Here is a 19404-nt window from a genome sequence, read left to right on the forward strand (position 1 = left end):
TATAATTTTGGGTTATGTTGTCTTCTCTGTTGTGGAATTAGGAGACATTTTTCTGCCCAAAACTCCTGTTTTCAGGTAATTAATTCTGTGACAATGCTGAAGATGTTGCTTTTCTGCCTGAGAAAATATTGACTGGAAAAAAGGCTGGATTAAATGCAAATACTAAAACAAATAAACAAAACCCCAACAAAAACCCAATAAAAAGCCCCAAACCATAGCAAATCTCTCCTCTTCCTGCAGCTATATTTCAGTTTGTTTTCAAAAGGGAGATCTATTTCTGATTATTATAATCAACAATGTGGACACTTAGCATCAGTAGCATCAGTTGTGGTGAGATAGGGTTCGTGCTATTTACATTCCCATAAAGGGAGCAGAAAATAGTGTTCAAATCAGGAAGCCCAAGTTCAGTTCTTGCCAGGGTTTCACTGATTTTGTAAGTCAGCTTTTCACTTATTCTAGCAATAACTAGGACCAGGAGAATCAGTGTATTTCATATACAGCCATGCCTGTAACGTTGTCACTGGGAGTGCAGAAGCTTTCTCATCATTTCTAGGTCAGTTCATCAGCTGTCATAATTTTGGAACTGAGAAAACCTACTGACTTCTTCACTAACCCTAGTTTCTGTTCTGAGCCCATTGCTCAGAAGAGTAACATCCTGATAATGTGCTTCTTTATCTCCTAAAAAGCTGGATTCAGCTGGAGTTGGCTAAAAAGTGAACTTGTGGTTTTAATGGTGCAGTCTTTGGAACTGTGATGATCTATGACTGTAGTATCTGAGTACCAAGTGTTCCTGGATTTTGCTTGTCAGTACCCAAGCCCACTCCTAAGTGAGAAATCCTACCTTTGGTGATTTCAAACACTGCAGAAAGTGCTGAGAAATGATGGGTACAAGTAAAAGCTTCACATACTTTGCATACAATATTGCTTTCACCTCAGCCAAAATCTGGGAAAGCTAACATCAAAGGATGCTTTTTTGTTACTTTGGACTGGGAGTACTAATTATAATGGGGGTACTAATTGTAATACTTTTCATAATCTCTCTGTTATTACCTTGCTTAGTTGTGAATTCATCTTTGCTTTTTGTTCCTCCCATCTAGTTTCATTGTGCTTATCAGTGCTTATCGTTAAGAGAGAGATGTGTACATGGGGAACATTTTTCTTTCTCTTCTGAGAGCTTTTTAACCTTTATCAGACTGGAAATACCATGCTGTATTGAAACAAGGCAAGCACAGTCATGCCTGTTTCAATTGTTTTGCTGTTGACATTTTTGAGATTATCAACAAAGGATCTGTGCAATTTGAAGAGAATGAGCTCAAACCTTTAAGTTTACTGTGCGGTTTGTAATGAAAACTTGTACAGCTCAGAAAATGTGCCCTGGAATTGATTTGAGACAGTGTTGTGTACAAAGCAATTATTCCTAAGAACAATTTCCAGTTCAAACAAGCTCAGACTGTATTTACAGCAAAAGGATACTGGAGTCAAGGCAGTTGTTTAAGTTCTGATACACTTTGATGACATTTGCTACATTTTCATCAGGAAAGATAAGCAGACGCCAGGAACATAGTCTAGAAATGGTAGTTTCCTGCCTTCAGTAGAATTGCACCTGCTGAGTTCAGAAAGGGACTCAAGTGGGGAAAAATATCCTTGGCATTTTTTTTGGGACCTGTCCTTTGCATTTGTGTTGGAAAGGAAAGGCAGCAGACAGTAATGTAATTAATCATGGTGCAAGGAAACAGGATTGTAAATGCATTTATATACATCATTATGTATGATAGCTCTGTCAGCTGCATGACTGCCTCTGTGAAGGGGCTGTTGTCTAACATGATGGAATTTAGAGCTATAAGTAGTGGGTTAAAGACTGAAGCAGGTGAAGGTGGGGAGGTTTCTGCTGGGTGGTGCAGGTCCCTATTTCCCTTATCCTTTGGTTTTGTCCTGATCGCTGAAGAGCTGGGAGAAAGAAAGGGAGAACAGAGGGTTATATCAACAGTTTATTGACATAATCTAAAAGCTAGTTTATAAAGATTTGTGAGTTTCCTTTGGGCTAGTTTGTGAAGGGAAGGGGCATACCTGAATGGCTAAAGTATCTTCTTTGCATTTGTCTGCCATTGTCCTTTATAGCTGCTAGCAGGGCTGGCTATCTCTAGCAAGAGTAAGGGATGAGGTCTGTTAATCATTTTGCTTTTCTAAGCTATCACAAAGGCACTGCATTGTAGCATCACTTCCTTAGTCAGGCTGACACTGTGCTCAGTTTAGCCATACATTCTGCATGCAGTATGCCAAGTGCCAATCCTGTGTATATGGAATATCCCACATGGCCTTGTGGACATAAAATGCATCTGAAATTTTATCATGAATTTTACAGCATGCCAAACTTCCATGATCCCAAATACCTACTACATGTCTCTCTCACTGATTCTAGTCACTAGAATAATCCTCTTTTAAAGCTCCTTTAGAATATATCAACAATACTTTTACAATTCTCTTCTGTTCCTCAACTCTGGACTTGACAGAAACTGAGAAGCAGTAGACCAGTATCTCCCATGACTGCTTCTGGGGGAAAACCTGGAGCAGAGAGGTGAATGTAAAGGAGAGCCACTTCAGACCTGCCGTGGTACACATGGCAGTTTAGCACGCAGTATCTGCCTTGCCTGCTGTTTGTTTTTTTCTGCTGTCCCATTGGTATCTCCAGGTTGCTCTTTACACACTCTGTGCTTGTCAAGTAAAACAAATGTTTCTGGTACTGAGAGCACTGGTCCCTGGCAAAGCAAAGATAGATGGTTTCCAGGCTGGACAGACATCTCCTGGGAATTTGTTGTAGAGGGTTATTTTTCTTTTGTATTGGAGGAAGAAATTTATATCTTTTGACAGTAGTCTCTGGGGGGTCTCTTTACTGTATTGATAGTTTAGTGTTGTCTTTTGATGTAATAATCCTGCATTGCATAGTCTGTCACTCAGAAATTATGAAACTGGGCTTTTGGTGTACGGGAATACCACCAAAACTGAACATAAAAATAATTATTTAAACCTATGAGACAGAGACAACAGCTATGCCTTAACTTAAAGGAAGATTCTATGCATAGGCCATTCATGATGAATATGAAAATAAGCCAGCAACCTGGTTTTACAGAAATAAAATCTAAACTGACAGATTTTGTGTTTATATTTCATCCAGGCTATGTCATTAGCCAGCTTAAAATACACAGATGCAAGTAGCCCTTTCATTGCACAATGTTTTAAATGTACCTCAACCATATCCTGCTCTTTAGCAGTTTTCTCTACGGGGCAAATAATCATTTTTTTTAATGCATGGAGATTGGTTTTGTTGTCCTTGGAGCTTCATTTGAAAATGTAATAAGGGCACTGAGACTACTAGCCATAGGATTTGAGCCTGGAGAATATGTATTGCTTTGTTCAAAAGATCAGATTTTTATAATGAGAGTAAAGTTCATAGGCAAAGTAAATGAGCTGCAAAGGTAGAGGAATCACCTCGGTTAAATTTTCAGAGGAAGAAGAAACCAGACACTTATATTTGTCATCCTAAGTGAATGTGTATCAAGTGTAAGACCTTCAGAAAATAAAGTTAATTTCAATTTCACTTCTAAATTGGCATGCTGTTACTGGAAAAAATCCTTCACCATTCACTTTATTTCTGAGGTACAGTAATTTTTAGACACTAGAGGACCAGTGTGGAACTAAAAAACCACAATACATTGTGTGTACTTGAGGATAAAGGTAATTTTATACATTGATCACTTCTAAAGCTAAGTGGCATGGGGCTTGGGTCCCATATTTCTTTTCTTCTGCCCCTCAGTTGCATACACCATAGATGGAGAGATGTTTGAAAAACTAGAATGTGTTTGTGGATGTCTGATCCTTGAGTCTGGAAAAAAATATTTGTATTTTTGTAACTGCTTTGGAAAAGCTAAGGGTTGGGAAATAGTAAATGTACAGTTTCTGTCAGAAACAAAGCCTTTTCCTATTCTCATTAATGGCATATCAGATCTAAATAAGAATCAATTAATAAATGGAAACAACAGTGACACTGTGGAACTGAATGTCTTATATCTTGACTAATCACAGGAAAGGTCAAATCTGATGTATCTGAACATAAGTGAAAAGAGTATTGTATATATTTTATATATTCAAACAATTGATAAAGAATTGCGTGTTTGGCTGGTGCTGTGCACCAGAACATGCAGAGTTGCTCTGGAAAGCACTGTCCTTGTTTTATCTGTTTTGATTTAGCAAGTTACATTATTAATGTTAAATTTGCAAAGCCAATTTTGACTGCTTCAGCTATGTCTCTAGAAGAATGTCCTTTTTCTGACATGTGCCTTCAATAGAGTTGCATTTGACTGTACACAGTATGTACTGGTCAAAAGAAGGATAGGCTCACTTCAGGTCAACTTCTGAGAAGGCTTCATCTTCTCTTACCTTTCTAAGAGAAGTCATTCAGTTTGATCACTGCTTATCAGCAATTCTCCTTTATTAGTTGGCATTGAGATTATATTGCTGCCTGTATTAATATACTTTTGCCACTTCATTTTGCCATATCCAGCTGGGGATAGATTCAACTTTTACATTAGTCTCCAAAGCTTCCAACATATTCTGTGTTGCTTCCAGTGATCATGTGTCATTTTAAATTCATAGTTCAAAATGCACAGTTAGCATCTTGGGCTCATTATTTGCTGAAATGCTGATCTTACCAATCCTGCTATCATTTCCTTGTTGAAGCCTGCAGTAAACATCTTAAGTAATGAATTTAGCTATTAAAGGCACCCCAACAAACATGACCTTGCCAGAATGCTTTCCCCTTTTAAAAGAATGATTAATAACACCTTTGAATTGAATACTTGATATGTTCCAAGAGGAATAATGTTCTCCTTGGAAGAGTTTTCTTGCTGTAGGGTGAGATTGCATCTGACACGTTCAGCTCTAATTCAGACCTGGAGCTGAATGTTTTGAAAACACTCTGAAATAAGGTACCTTCTCATACCAATTTCCTAGGAAACTTTAAATGATCGGGTGTGAAGTCTCTTTTTTTTCCTATGGTATTTGAAATTTCATTGAGATGTGTGAGTCAACAGGTTTAATGTCTCAAGCTTAATTAATTAAATTTTATTTACAGTAATATATCATATCTGCACCCTCAGATTCCCACAGATGAAATATGCTGTCATTAAATGATTTTGGTGCAGGCTCTTTCACTTTCATATACATCAATGACAGGAAAGTCTGGAGGCCTTGGGGAGGAAGGGTATTGAGGGCTGACTGGTATGGGGACTGCTGTTGTAGCTGGGGTCAAGCACACTTCCAGCCATGCAATGGGGGCAGGTGACTGCACCATCCTCTCATTCAGGTCACTTCTGTGCTCCAACATTCTTTTTTCCATCAGTTTGCGGAGCTGGTTTTAAATGCAAGTGAGAGCAGTACTGGATATGAAAACCAGTTAGTTCTGGACTCTGGTAGTGAAAAATGGTCCTGGAAATTCAGTGTCTGAGTGATTTTGAAATTTCCACCTTGTCTCTGTACACAAGGTCCCCCTAAACTGAGCTAATGTGGCATTCTCGTATTATGCACTCTTCTTCCAGTGGAGATTCTCATGTCTTCATCTACTCAGAATGAAAAGACTGGATTACACTTGGCCGTGTTCAGCATCTTTCCTGTAGCTTGCTTAGAGCAGATTTCCCAAATGTCTTCTAAGTGACACCAAGGAAGAAAGACCCTGACCAACTCGGAGCCTGACTTTGCAGCATACATGTTTACATCACACAGCACTACAAAAGGAAGCAAAGAACCTGATCTTTAGCTCTCGTGGTAGTTGTACTTGAATAATATTAATACTTCAGAAATATTTGGTAGCTTGATCTCAGGGATTTTCTTAGAATTCAGATTAAAATTTAAATAGGGAGAGAGAGAGTTTTTAAAAGGTAAAGCAGTTTTACCAGTATTTTTGGGAAGAGTATAGACCCAGTATGAAAGCAGATCTGTTGTGTGCTACATGAAGACTGGTCATTCAAAATAATATCAACAAAACAGTCTTACTACCTCTTGAGACTTATGCTTGATAAGGCACAAGAGCAATTGAAAGTCTTCTCGTGGCATTCATTTTTAATTACTTCTGTGGTACAAGGTCACAGATATAAGCCACTTGTCAGGCTGGATAGCTTCACCAAGATAAAGGCTAGATTTATAGCATTTTGCAGGATTCTGGGAGAAAACAAAGGTCACATTTTTCAAATTTAAGTGTTCAAAGATAGCATCTTAAATCCGTCTTCAGACACTAATATAAACAGCCTGCTTTTCAAAAGGGCCAAACAGGGACTGTGCTGACTTGGCTGCAAACGGGCTGTGCCCAGCACATCTGTATTGCTCATCCCATTAGTTAGCTGGCCTCAGCTCTGGCCCTGCTCTGAAATATTTGTGTCTGAACCAAAGTTGTCTACATTATCATAGGTTTTAAATTATTATCAAGACAATTCTTCACTCTTAAATCATCAAGTCACAATGCAAATTACTCCATTGTAAGAAACACCTATGTTTTTTTGTGTTGTTTGGTTGGTTTTGTTTGTTTTGTTTATTTGGGGTTTTTTTGTCCTGTTCCAGGTCTAACTTTCAAGAAAACAGTGAAAGGAAGTTGTTATTTCCATGCAGAGTTGGCATGACTGGGTGTAACAGCTTAAAGACTTTTGTGAATTGTTTTACTTCCTACTGACAAGTCTTCATTAAAAAGATCTTAACCATTCTTTACAGCATCATCTTTATCAGACCAGTAGGTAGATCTTTGTGTAGAGTGGAATGTTTTTGGGTTTAGACCATGTCTTAAGACTGAGGAAAATTGTATCCTTTTTGGCTACAAGATCTTTAGCAAAGACTTAGCTTCCAAGCTCTTTGTGTTCTGAGGATGTACTTGGAGGTAAAGACATAATAAAAACACAGAATCTTTGGAAATCTAAATCAGACAAAATTCCCTACAGCATGTTTACATTCTTTCCATTGATAAAATAACAGGTGCAAGAAAGGAGGTGCTGTGAGAGCCCCTGGTAGCTTGAGCTTTTAACACTGTCTTGCCAGTGCTCTTAGGAAATTGTTTTAGAGGTGAAGCAAACATCCCAGTATAATTAAAGCAGAGAAGGGCAGTGTGAGATTAGGGAGATAACAGCACTTGCATTAAGAAAACTCCAATTAAGTCCCTGGAAAGTGGCTGCAGTGGTGAGAGGAATAATTCCTCAGAGAATGACGGAATATTTTCTATTCAAGGTTTTCATTTTAAGACTGGTGATGACTGGAAATGTTGATCATGTCCAAATTGTTTGAGGCTCTTTTGTTTGCTTTCCAGATGAGGAAAAGAAGACAAAAGTACAGAGTTTGGGCTTTGGTTCACACAAACTCAAATTAAGTAATAACATAGCAGTAAGACTCGATAGTGGTAAGATAGTGTGATTCCTTTGTCTGCATGTTCTCACATGGACTCATGCAAGCAAAAGATGAGTGTGATTTTTAGGAGTGATACTATGTGTTACCATGCACTGAAGTATGGCAGATGTAGTAGGGGAAGTAGGGCAATCTGTGGGAATAAACTTCAAAGAAAATAGTGTGTCGTCTTTTTCCCCCTTTTTTTTCCTCCAGATTGCTGTTCTTCCAACTTGTGGGGTGTGCCTATAAGGTTTGGAAAAGCTGGAGCAGATGCTCTCCTTAAATAAATAAATAACCCCCTGAACTTACTGATAAGACCCTTTCAAATTTGTGTTTGTCAGGCTTGTCAGCTGCACTAATAGTCTTTGATGTTGCTTTTGCCTCCTATGTTTGCTGAAGTAGGTGTTGTCCACTCTAAATAACTATTGTTCTGATTTCCTGGCTCATTTGCTTGAATTTCCTCAGTTGTTCTTACACTTTGGGGTGAGAATGGGTGGTTGTGGAGACGTGGACATAATATTTCCATCTTTGTAGGTGAGCCAAAAACTCATCCAAGGTTACTGCTGATCTGAGTTGACTGATCATACTCTGCTAGACAGTGTCAGACATGTTGCTTCCAAACCAGCAGCCTGTCACTATTTTGGAAGGCAGTTGTCTGGTGAAGATGCAGCTTTGTTATTGCGTTTCCCTTCAAGGAAGGAGCGTTTGCTCTGGTTTTGATTTTTACTTCAGGGCATAGCAGGCACAGGACTAAGCAGCAGAGTTAAATGGACAGGTAAAGATTCAGCATGAGTCTGCCATGTCAGTGTTTGTTACCTGTTAGAAACACACACAAACCATTTGAGTCTTTCAGAGGAAACTTTCAAGGAATTGTGATAGGAGGTTTCATCCTACACACACACATATACACCCCCTCATCCCCCACTCCTTTAAATATCATCTATGTCAATGAATAAGATTTGTTTGGGCATTAAACACCTTAACAGTACATTTAATGACACATCAGTACATGCTGATGAGGATATGGTAAGGAACATGCCTGGAAACTACAAGGGATTTGTCTGCTAGTTTTGATGGCTACAGTTGATTTAATGTTTAGACTGTGATTGGGCTTAAAGGACTGAACTAGAATTGGTCCCATCATGTTCAACATTGTCCAGGCATAAAATAAATAGCATTTCCAAAGACATTCATCCAAAAAATGAGAGGTACGGATGAGTAATCAGACCTGAGCAAATAACAATACACAGAGTAGGAGGACATCCTGCTTTTTTTGACAGATCAGTGGCTGTGACAGGAACACAGTCAATGAATAAGTAGTTTTTTATGCAGTGCAGCAGAGGGGCTTTTCAACAAAGCATCAGGCTTTGGATCAAGCAAGTACGTGTAGGTGATATCCTATCTGCTTCTCCCATTGTTTCCACTCTCTTTCAAATCTCGTTAAAGTGCTCCCCATCTTCTCTCCCACTCTAACATCACTCAGCCAGCAGGAAAGGGTGGGGGGCAGCTCCCTGCCACATGTCTGCCAAGGCAAAACAGGCTGAGATGCAAGTATGTAGCAAGTGGTAACGTGGGAGTTGGAGCTGCAGAGCCATTCATAATCCACATCTCTCGTCCCCATAATTATCTCTGCTACCCAAGAGAGCCGAGAACTCCCTTAAGCCTCCCTGCAAGTCATTTAGATTCTAATTGGGATTTAAAAACTCTTGAAGCCTGAGTGGGTGGCTCAGTGCATTATTTCTGATGAATGTTACCCTGAGTGACGCGCCCAGCAGACCCACAGAGGACCTGCACTCAGCTTTCTGTTGGAAGAACTGTGTCCTTTTTTGTTTTTGAGCATGGATTTGCTCTTTGCTTCAGCTAATTAGGAGCTGGCTTCATTCACAACAGCAATCCCATTTGTGGCGTTACACCAAAATGTTAATTTAATTTTGCTGTGTTGAATCCGTTCCCTTCTTAATGTTTCTTTAAAATGGAGGTGATGAAGCTTGCTTTCCACACTTTCATGTTTTCTGCCTCTCCTCTCCATTCTATGCTCCCTTTTTTCCCTCAAAGATTCACCGAAGACAGTTTCATTACCTGCTCAGAAATGTCATCACAAAAATCTTAGCTGTCCGAGGCTTGGCATTTCAGGCCCATACCCTTGGCTGTTTTCTCTGTTGGTTTGTTGCTAGATTATTTTTTTTTCCCCTTCATGAAGCTCATAGTAACTGGTCATTGTTCCCTTGCTGCTAATTCCCTGCCAGATTTCCCTCTTCCTGTGAAACTGGCCCACAACCATAAGCAGAGTGATGTGAGAGGGTCCATCAGCACAGTAAAGAGCTGGAGAATTGCACTGCTGGGGCAGAAGTGGGATGACATCACTCTGATAGATTTTACTGTGGCAGCTGCATAGGGACCTCCATATATCAAGCAGATGATAAATGAAGCAGATAATTCAGAACAGGACTAGCTGAGGCTGCAGCACTACTGGGGCAGGTCTTTCTAAAGGAGATAAGGGTTTAGCAATTCAGAATGGGTAGAGGTGCATAGAAGGGCTCTTTTCACCTGGGCAGTGTAGTCTGGGTTTGGTTCCCACACCCCATGCACCCTTTTAGCTTGTTTTTCCTCTTAAATCTCTTGAATGACTCCTTTCCTCAGCTGCAATGCACTTTTCTGTGGGCACTACACACAACCACAGCAATCCCTGCTCAGTGAGGCAGAGGGAATAATGTTGTTAGCTCTGAATTAATTTGCTCTGTGAGTGTAAATCAGGCTGGTACTGTTATTTTGGTGAATTAATTTAAATGTAAATGCTACAGAGACAAATGTATGGATGTGGTACTGAAAAAACTTGAAAGAGAGCTTCAAATACACAAAAGCTGTTCCCTTTGTCATTAATATAATGTGCTTTTAATAAACTAGGGATGTTCCTGGCTTTCAAATGTCTGCAATCATCACTTCCTGTCCTAGCTTTACCCCTAAAAGCTGCAGGCTGAAAGTCAAGTGTAAACAGACAACCAAAATTTCGGGGAAACTGCCTCCAGCCCATTTTCCTTTAAGCCTGGGTCAATGTTCAGGCTTCTGACCCAGACACATGGATGGAGCTTCCTGCCAACAGGGTGCTACAAGGGTTTATTCTAGCTGAGAAATAAACCTATGTGACTTTGAGAGATCTCTGTTAAGAGGCTGTACTAGATTTTAGGCTGCAATGCCCAGCTGCTCTGAGGAGCCTCTTCTAGAAATTTATTCTGTGTTTCTCCAGTGAGAGGTGGGATTTTAGTTAATTTTTTATATTGGTAGTCTTGGTAGTTTTTTGTTTGCTTGGTTTGTTGGGGCTTGCTTCTTTGGTTCTTGTTTGTTTGTTTGGGTTTTTTTGGCTGGTGACAACTTCTACTCACTAATTCCAGGTACTTGGGATATATGAAGCAGGTCAATCCTTCAAGAGAGGAAAGGAGCTCAAGGAGCTTAGATATGATGAACAGGGTCTTAACTGAACTGAGGGTAATACTTGTTTTCAGTCTGTGACCTTCTTTCAGTTTCCTACCAGCCATATTAACAACACAAGGCTTCTCATTCCTCTCTCCTTTTCATCTTCACTTGTCTGTCTCTGCGTAGCCCCGCTGGTTTTTGGGTGGTTTTTTTTTTTTTTCCAATGACAGATAGGCATGATTGTGGCTCCCACGAATAGACAGCCTACCAACAGGCAGCTGCATCCATCTCAAATTACCCCAACTTAGTTGTGCGCAGGATGCAGCTGGCAGGCTGGGGTGACTGGGAGTTGTATATCCATGGTTTATACTGCAGCCATTGCATGGCTTATTTGTCACTCCAGGTACAAAGTGTTCTCCTGTGGGAAACCACAGAGCTGGTAACAGCTTTTTAAGGAGCTGTGTAGGACAAGTACCTCTCAGGGTTGCTTGGCATCAGCCTTTCACATGCTGCCCTTCATCAGGTAGGGGTACAAGCAGAGCCCAGCCAGGAACCTTCCAACTGCTGACCACTTATGCCTACATCCCAAAGCTTGTAGGAAGGCATAAGGATGGACTTCTGTACCATCTGGACCACTTTGATCAAGCTTCATTTGATGGTTTTATATAAATTCTACCTTTTGGTTTTGTATCTGTTTTTGAACGTAGCCTGTTTCAGTGCTTGGACTCAGATGACCTGCGCCAGTCAGTGCCATTTTTTGTATGACTTTTGCTGCTTCAAAGATATTCAAAGATATTTCTTTGTGGAGCCAGGCTCATGATGCCTTAATCTTTATTCAGGTGCAAAAAAGGGGCTTTGTGTGGCATTCTTTCATGAGCTGCTGTTAGAATTATCCATGTGCTTTTGTGCTTTCATGATATAAATCCTGAGCTTGGGCTTGGATTAACAAGAGTATAAAGCATAGTTTTAATGCTTACACAGAAGGTTATAGTACTAAATGCTGGTGACAAACCTTCCCTGTGTTCCTGCATACAGAATTTGTTGTATTTAGTGGAATTTGTCAGGACAGTCATAGAAAATGTGGAGAAATCTGCTTGAGGTAGCTGGAGGCTTGACACAACTTTTTGGCAGAATGTTGTTCTTTGGTGTCGTCTCAATGCCCAGGACAGGTCAGATCAGTGGTTTCAGAGACATGCAGAGGCCAGGCTGTGACCAGATCAGTAAATGAGAGTGTTAAGTGGAGATGAGCATTTACAGAGGGATGAGACTGAGGCATCCCAGTCAGTTACCACACATCTTAATAGCTGCCTGTCCAACTACTGCTGTGCTGTTGAGGAGGACTGTTTCAGCAATCTCCACTAACTTGTCTTTAAAGATTTTTGTATAGTGCTTGCTTCTTTTCTACTTGACCTAGTTCATGCTGTGCATGTTCTGTCACTACTTACATTAGAAGCCTTCATTCTCCTACTTTCTTGGTGGATTTCTAGTGCATTGGGTCACCGTTCCAGACTACTAGTTTATTTATATATTTGTAGTCATGTCTCCTGTGTAAGCTGCTTCAGAGCAAACTCTTGGTTTTCATTACTTTTATTCTTCTCTGGAAAATTAGCTAGTTTGAGAAAACATGTACTGGCTATCTGGGGCCAGTCTTCCTCAAGGACTGAGACAGATCTTCTGTAGAACTATGAACTACCTTTTTTTTTTTTTTTTTTTGAGAGGAATATGTTTATTGGGATTCTTCTGCCAGGAAAACTAATCCAAAATGCAGTAGCAGGTTTTGAGACTGCAGGAAATTTATGAGCTTGGTAAGATCAGAAGAGAAAAACACATCTCTAGTAAAAGCAAACACAGCTTTCAAAGCACTTAGCAGAGGTATAGAGCATTTTAAATAATATAGATAAATATCTCCCTGGAGCTTTTGCTTTTTCATCTAAGCACTGATCAGAACAAATAGGAAAATGTGAGGGGGAAAAAGTCCAAAAGCTTTAAAGTTGTCATTGAACATTTTTCAAGCTGAAAATTATATCTAACAGTGAAAACAGGCAAAAGCAGCAAAAACATGCATAAAATAAAAGAATGGAATCAGAGTGTTGCAAAGGAAGTTTTGAATTAAGTGACTGCTAACTCCCACCTTATGAAAGTTATTTATTCTTGAAAAATATCTCTAATATATTCTTGTTGCTCCTCTAAAATGCTGAAAGGTGTTTATTACTTTTTCAGCTAGTGTATGAGCAAAAACTGACACTTCAGTGCTTTTGAAAAAAACAAATGTCAGTGCAAGCTGTGGTAATTCTCCATAAAATGATAATATTGATGCCATTCCAGCAGGTTTGGAGTGTTATAGTAATGAGGTAGGTCCTAGCCCCAGAACTGCTTTAGATGCAGTCTGGCATGTATTTAGTAGAGAAGCTCTGTATAATGATAGGATGTGTCAGAGCAAAGCCTTCTTTTTGTGTGTGTGTGTGTGTGAAATGTCACTTGAAGCTGAATGGTTGGGTAGTTACAGAGTTCCAAGGAAAAATCTGCTTTCATCATAAACCAATATGCATCTCTGTGTCCTTAGCTGCCTTTCACTATTGAGTGGAGCTCCAGATTTAGACAATGAATTTATCTTCGCTATGTTATGTGTATTTATTGAATCCAAAGCACAAGTAATCAAGCATTTAGTTCAAAAATAGCTGATACACCAGTCATTTTTGTGTCAAGTTACTGCGTTTACTTTTAGCTGCTACACTGAATTTACACATCACCACGTTATTAGAAGTAATCAAATTATGTGTCCTTAACAAAACATCACATGTTCTCTCTCTTACAAGTAGTAAGGGTACTAACATCCCTAGGGGGGTTCAAGTGGTGTGTGGACCTGGTGCTTAGGGACATGGTCTAGTGTTGAATCTTCAGTGCTGGGTTGAGAGTTAGACTGGATGATCTTTGAGGTCTCTTCCAACCAGATGTATTCTGTGATTCTGTAATGAAATCATTGATGAGGGCCATCTTTGCAAGTCTTCCTCTCACTTCTGACAGCACTTCATATTATTAGAGAGATTTGCTTTCAATGGGCTAATGAGCCCTTAGGCACTTTTTCCTCAGCTTATTGACACAATTAGGCTCATAACATGTATTATGAAGCAAAATGGGGGGACTCAAGTACAGGCTTCTGCATCTCCAGGCTCTGACTAGTGCTTTTCCTGTGAAAATGATACAAGATAAGCCCAAAGTTGTTTTGTTTGAGGTTTTTTGGGGTTTTTTTTAACCTGTTCTGCAAAAATCTTGAATGTAATGTCATGTATAATTAAGAATGTCACGAGGAGTGCTGGTAGCAATAGCTGCATTTGTGCTTCATTCAGTTTTACTACTGTAACTATGTCAGGTCCATTAGGCCAAAATCACTGCTTGTATCAGCTGTTGTTCTGTGCATGATGTTTGTGTTGGCTACTCACTACTTTGTGAAGATCACCTCTGTCATGGAAACTGTTGTCCTAGCAGTCGCTAACCTGAATGAATATGTCAGCAAATACTTTCCTTCATCACTGACATTTTCAGCAGATTTTGAGAACAGAAAGTTTATGCTCAGTAGCCTGTACAGGTATGGGATGAATGAATGATTGGCTAACATGCCACTGAAGGGTATTTGCTAATACCTTGGAGAGGCCCTAGGAAAAGGTTCCTGCCTATGAAACAGATGAAGTGCCCTTTTCTCCTCCACATGGAGTATAAATGCCTTTTTAGAATAGAATAGATTAAACCAGGTTGAAAGAGACATTCAAGATCATCGTGTCCAACCTGTTATCCAACCCACCTAATCAACTAAACCATGCAACCAAGTACCCTGTCAAGTCTCCTCCTGAACACCTCCAATGATGGTGACTCTACCACCTCCCCGGGCAGCCCATTCCAATGGGCAATCACTATCTCTGTGTAGAATTTCTTCCTGACCTTCAGTCTAAATCTCCCCTGGTGCAGCTTGAGCCTGTGTCCTCTTGTTCTGGTGCTGATTGCCTGGGAGAAGAGACCAACCTCTGCCTGTCCACAACCTCCCTTCAGGTAGTTGTAGAGAGCAATAAGGTCTCCCCTGAGCCTCCTCTTCTCCAGGCTAAGCAACCCCAGCTCCCTCTATTATTATTTCTCTTAGGCTTATGCTTGTATCTTGAGACCTCAATGCATGTTCCAGCTATAGACTGCTAACCCTCCATTATCTGTAGCTGATTCGGGTCTGTGCTGTGCAGAATGGCTCTCCTGTGGTAATAACACATACTTCTGGAGCAAACACCGTTTTAGGATGCAAAAAGGGTTATCAAATTAAATAAATGTGTGGACAAAGAAGTGAATGTTTTTCCCAGAGACTGAGAGTTTCCTTGGTCTGGTATGATTTAGTAAATCATAATCATCAAGGTATGAATTGGCAGATTATGAGATTTTTCACCTAGTCAGGTTTCCTGTCAACATGGTAGTTTCATCATGAAATCATGTTTGTTTTGTCATTGCCCTGCACCTATTTTGAGAGCCTGGGTTCTTATTCTTACTTATTATTTCATTGCGACATGCAGCAGCTGAATTATTTAAAACCATACTTTCCAGCTTAGGAAAATGGATATTGTCATTTGTGGTAACAAAACATGAACGGAAGGAAAATTCTCTGAAAAATGGACATGTACCAGGCTGGAATTGTTCCCTGAAATTGCCTCTGTAGTTTCCTTGTGTTTTCCTCTCTGCCGTGGTAGAGTGTCCCTCACCCCAGCCAAGATCATACAATTGATGCAGTGCTGATATGAGGATCTTGTGATCTATACCAATCTGTTCTTTTTGTTGTTGCAGTGATTGCTGATGGGGCATTGGATAAGACAGCTCTAACAGACGATGTGGGAAGTGAAGAGGATCTGTATGAGGACTTCCGGAGTTCCAGCCACCGCTATGGCCATGCCGGGGGAGGTGGAGAGCAGCTTGCTATCAATGAGGTATTGTCCTGGTTGATTTTTTACAGGCAAGATAAGGAAGGATACATGTTCTGTTGAACTGTAAAAGACATCAACAACCAAACTGACAATGGCAAAATGCTTTTGTGGCTTTAGATGTCATTTACTGTAGGTAACATTTACAACTTGGTAACAAGAAGGTCTGGGCCTTGTCACTAAGAGTAAAGGACAGCAATATAAGGTCATGCAGAACCATGGGTCCTGGCTGGGTAACTCTGTTTCTAGGCTTTATTGGAAGGGAAGCTTAAAACCAGTAATGACCAGCCTGGTCAGGGCTTCTATGAGACTTGAAATACGGTATACTGAAGGGATAAAGGGAATGCTGAAAAATAAACTTAGTCTGTATACTACTTTATTGATAGATGAGAAGGATTCAAACTTTAACATAGGTTTGGTCTTCTCTGCTTCTTCCTGTTCCTCAGTAAATTCATTTGAGAGATGTGAAAGATGTGCCTTTTTAGTCAGTGCTTTTAGCGATTTCTTTTGTAGTGCTGGATGCTGATTAACTTGAGATCTGCCATTTAAAAATGTACTTAGTTTAACTGGTGTGATGAGCAACATGTTAACAGGATTTAAGATGTTTTTTCTGCAAAAATACAATGGCTTTGACTAATGCATTAGAGCTGGCATCCTGTTACACACTGAATGCTTATTCGGTGGAGTGAACTAATAAGCTTTTTCTTTGGAAGAATGGAGCATGTTTACCATACGAGTGATCTCTTGCACTCTTAAGCCTTCTTTCTTTCTTCTCTGTATTCCATTACCTCTACATGACCTTCAGAAGATGAAAAAGCAAGGATAAAAGACAGACTATTTTCTTGTGTCTAAGCCCTAACTGTAACTATGATGGCCGAAGCTCTGTGCCTCTGTTTGTTTTATACACCAGTGGTGCTTCTGAGGTCTGGTAAAAGGCTCTGGAAAGCTGTACAGTTAGGGTAACAGGTTTTCTTCAAAAACAGCAGCAAATGCTCCTTTAGCTTTTTTCCTGTTCTAGTGCTCAGAATCCCTGACTACATCCCTGGGTGCCTAGGATGAGGAAGACACTTGTTATGTTTTCTTCCCCTATTGCTTACATCCAGGGGTTATCAAACCATGGCCAGAGCTTTTTGATTTAACATCAGCTGTTTTGGGCTGCTGTTACTGGCAAGCAAACGTTAGCAGAACACCAGAAAATCTTGACTTGCATACTCCCACGGTTGCCTGGTGTGTTTGTGAGAGAGTCCTGTAGCACACACGGTATGGGAGGAAGATTCTGCTTCCCTCCAATTCAGGTGCTTGCCTTGGTAAATAATCTTCCTAGCATGTCTCTTCAAGCAGAACAGCCTCTTTTCTTTCCATTTTAATTTTTTTTTTTTAAAGTAAAAGGCAGAATATTTTACCTTTTTAAGGAAAATTCTTATAACTCTTTGAAATCAGGAAAAAAATGAACGTGACAGTGAGGTCTGTATATCCATCATGCATGTTGTGGTTTTCCCTTTAGTACTTCATTATTTCCTGAGAACAATTGTTTTTATTTTCTTAAGAATTCATTTCATTAGAGTAGAATTCCATTATGTAACTTTTGATCAGGAAAGCAAATGGATGTGTCTAAGGCAGGTGTAATTTGTATAGACTTTGAAGTATATGTGGTTCTATACAAAGTATTTATGTATGAAGTCTATCTGGGTTTGTTGGACTGGAAGAAAAAAAGATTATTTTTGGCTTGTTCCCTAGCAGCTTGCTTGTTCAGGGGCCAAGAAAACTGTAAGAACAGGCAGTACACTATTTACTTTGTCAGCTGGTTCCTATGGATAATTAATCCATCACTTAGCTTCACTGAGCCTTAGCAAAGTGCTTTCCTACACAATCACTTTCTGGAACAGAAGCATACAGTAAATACAAAGTATTAAAGGTGAAATCCTAAGTCTATGAGGTAGGGGTTTGACACAGACAGGGTAAGTTTCAGAATTGAAATATTTTAAATAGCCAGCAAATAGACAGGGTTATCTTAATCTTCCCTGCTGTACCCCAAACTGGATATTTGTTAGCTCTGAGTACTTTCCATAGCAGTGCTAGCAGTGATGCCAATGTCAAATGATTTAGTCATATTTTGTGAGTAGTCTTTGTTTTATTGTACTCCAAATTGTGTTTTATTGGTCGTGGATAAGGAAACTATGGTAACCACATTATTCTTAGCCTTCTTGGAAGAAGCAGCTTTCAAATAAACAGAGAAGGTTGGAATACATTTTTAAGGCATTTGGCAGACCAAGTGTTGCATTAAAAAACAAACCACCCAAAGAAACAAACCATCCAAAAAAGAAACCTTTCATAAAAGTAGAATAATGTATTGGCAAGAAAACCAGAGGAATAGCAAGAAAGTTGGGAAGGTTGTACAGAGCCCACCTAAGAAGATCAGCATGAGAGTGTGTAGTAGTTGAGGAAAATCAATCAAAAAGTAAGGGGGGTGAGAAAAGAGGAAGGGGAAATAATTCTCTCAGGACATCTGTAAGATATTCTTTCAAATGCATTCTTGATGCTCCTGAAAAGAGATTTTTGTGTTTAGATTGTACTAGGTAGAGCTTACTTTGTGTGTGTTCCAGATAAAGGTTCTGTCCTGTATCTCTTTGATTCCACAGTATAATAAGGTAAAATGTGGCAAGAAAAAAATCTATACTGCAATTGTGCAGGAGTACATATAGAACAGACATAGCTTTAATTCATTAAATGTTATATGTAGAATGAAGTTGAGAACCTGAGGGATTAAGCATAATACAAAGGCTGACTGCACAGCTCTTGAGTGAGATAATGAAGAAAACTATATTGCTTATCAGGCAGTAGGCCTGAGCAAGTAGGCTTAGGCCTGTTGGTTTGGAAATACCTGACGTGTCCAAAAGGTTTGTACTGTCCTGCTCTGTGGAGGGTCCATACAGCTCTGTTCTTTGGTAGAAATGTTGCAGTTCAACAAATGGATTGTTCAGCTTCTTCCAGCCCTAGATGACCAGTACTGTCCTTAGTTTGTGAAAGCAAAGCACAAAATGTTTTGAAAATAATGGCAATACTCCCTGTTTTCCCCTTATCTCCTATGACTCCACGTTTGACATGTTTGGAATTTGGCATGGGAAGTCTTGTTCCTGAGGAAATGCACGAATCATTACCTTCAGCAGGCCAGGATTTTATCTAAGACATGTAATACCATTGCCTTATGTCTTAAAGTGTCAATACTGTAGTATCTTACAGATGTTTGTGCTTGTTGACAAGATGCAGTTAAGCTAATTGTTTCTGATTTAACAAAATAATTTCTATAATGTTCAGAAAGTAGTGCAAGCAAACAAAGTCAAACCCCCAAACTGATAAAATGTTAATGCATATCAAATCAGAAAACATATTTTAATCTCTTGTGTAATATAGGAGGACAAATTTCAAAAGACAGAAAAAACATTAAACTAGCACCACAAAACACGATCATGCTCTTTCTTTAGCAGAGTACAGAACAGATTGAAAGTGTTGTGATCACTACAGATTTCCAGACTGAAAACAGAATTAGAGTAATTGATTATATGGAAGCAATTCTTGTGTAATCTTGGAGAGGTTGATTTAGTACCACTTTTATATCTCACTATGAGCA

At 39.6% G+C, this 19404-nt stretch overlaps 1 protein-coding gene across 1 annotated transcript in view; it reads left to right on the plus strand.

The window, feature by feature from the left end:
• The window catches only part of ARHGEF4 (Rho guanine nucleotide exchange factor 4), a 176653-nt gene that overhangs the window by 107658 nt on the left and 49591 nt on the right, over positions 1 to 19404 (plus strand). Inside the window, exon 5 of the mRNA XM_068145262.1 lies at positions 15643 to 15782. Within this exon, the coding sequence (XP_068001363.1) occupies positions 15643 to 15782 (140 nt within the window). The remainder of the gene's footprint in view (positions 1 to 15642; positions 15783 to 19404) is intronic.

The sequence above is a fragment of the Melanerpes formicivorus genome, unplaced genomic scaffold, assembly GCF_026170545.1.
Source record: "Melanerpes formicivorus ecotype bairdi unplaced genomic scaffold, bMelFor1.0.p_v2 SCAF_12, whole genome shotgun sequence".
NCBI classification, from domain to species: Eukaryota; Metazoa; Chordata; class Aves; order Piciformes; family Picidae; genus Melanerpes; species Melanerpes formicivorus.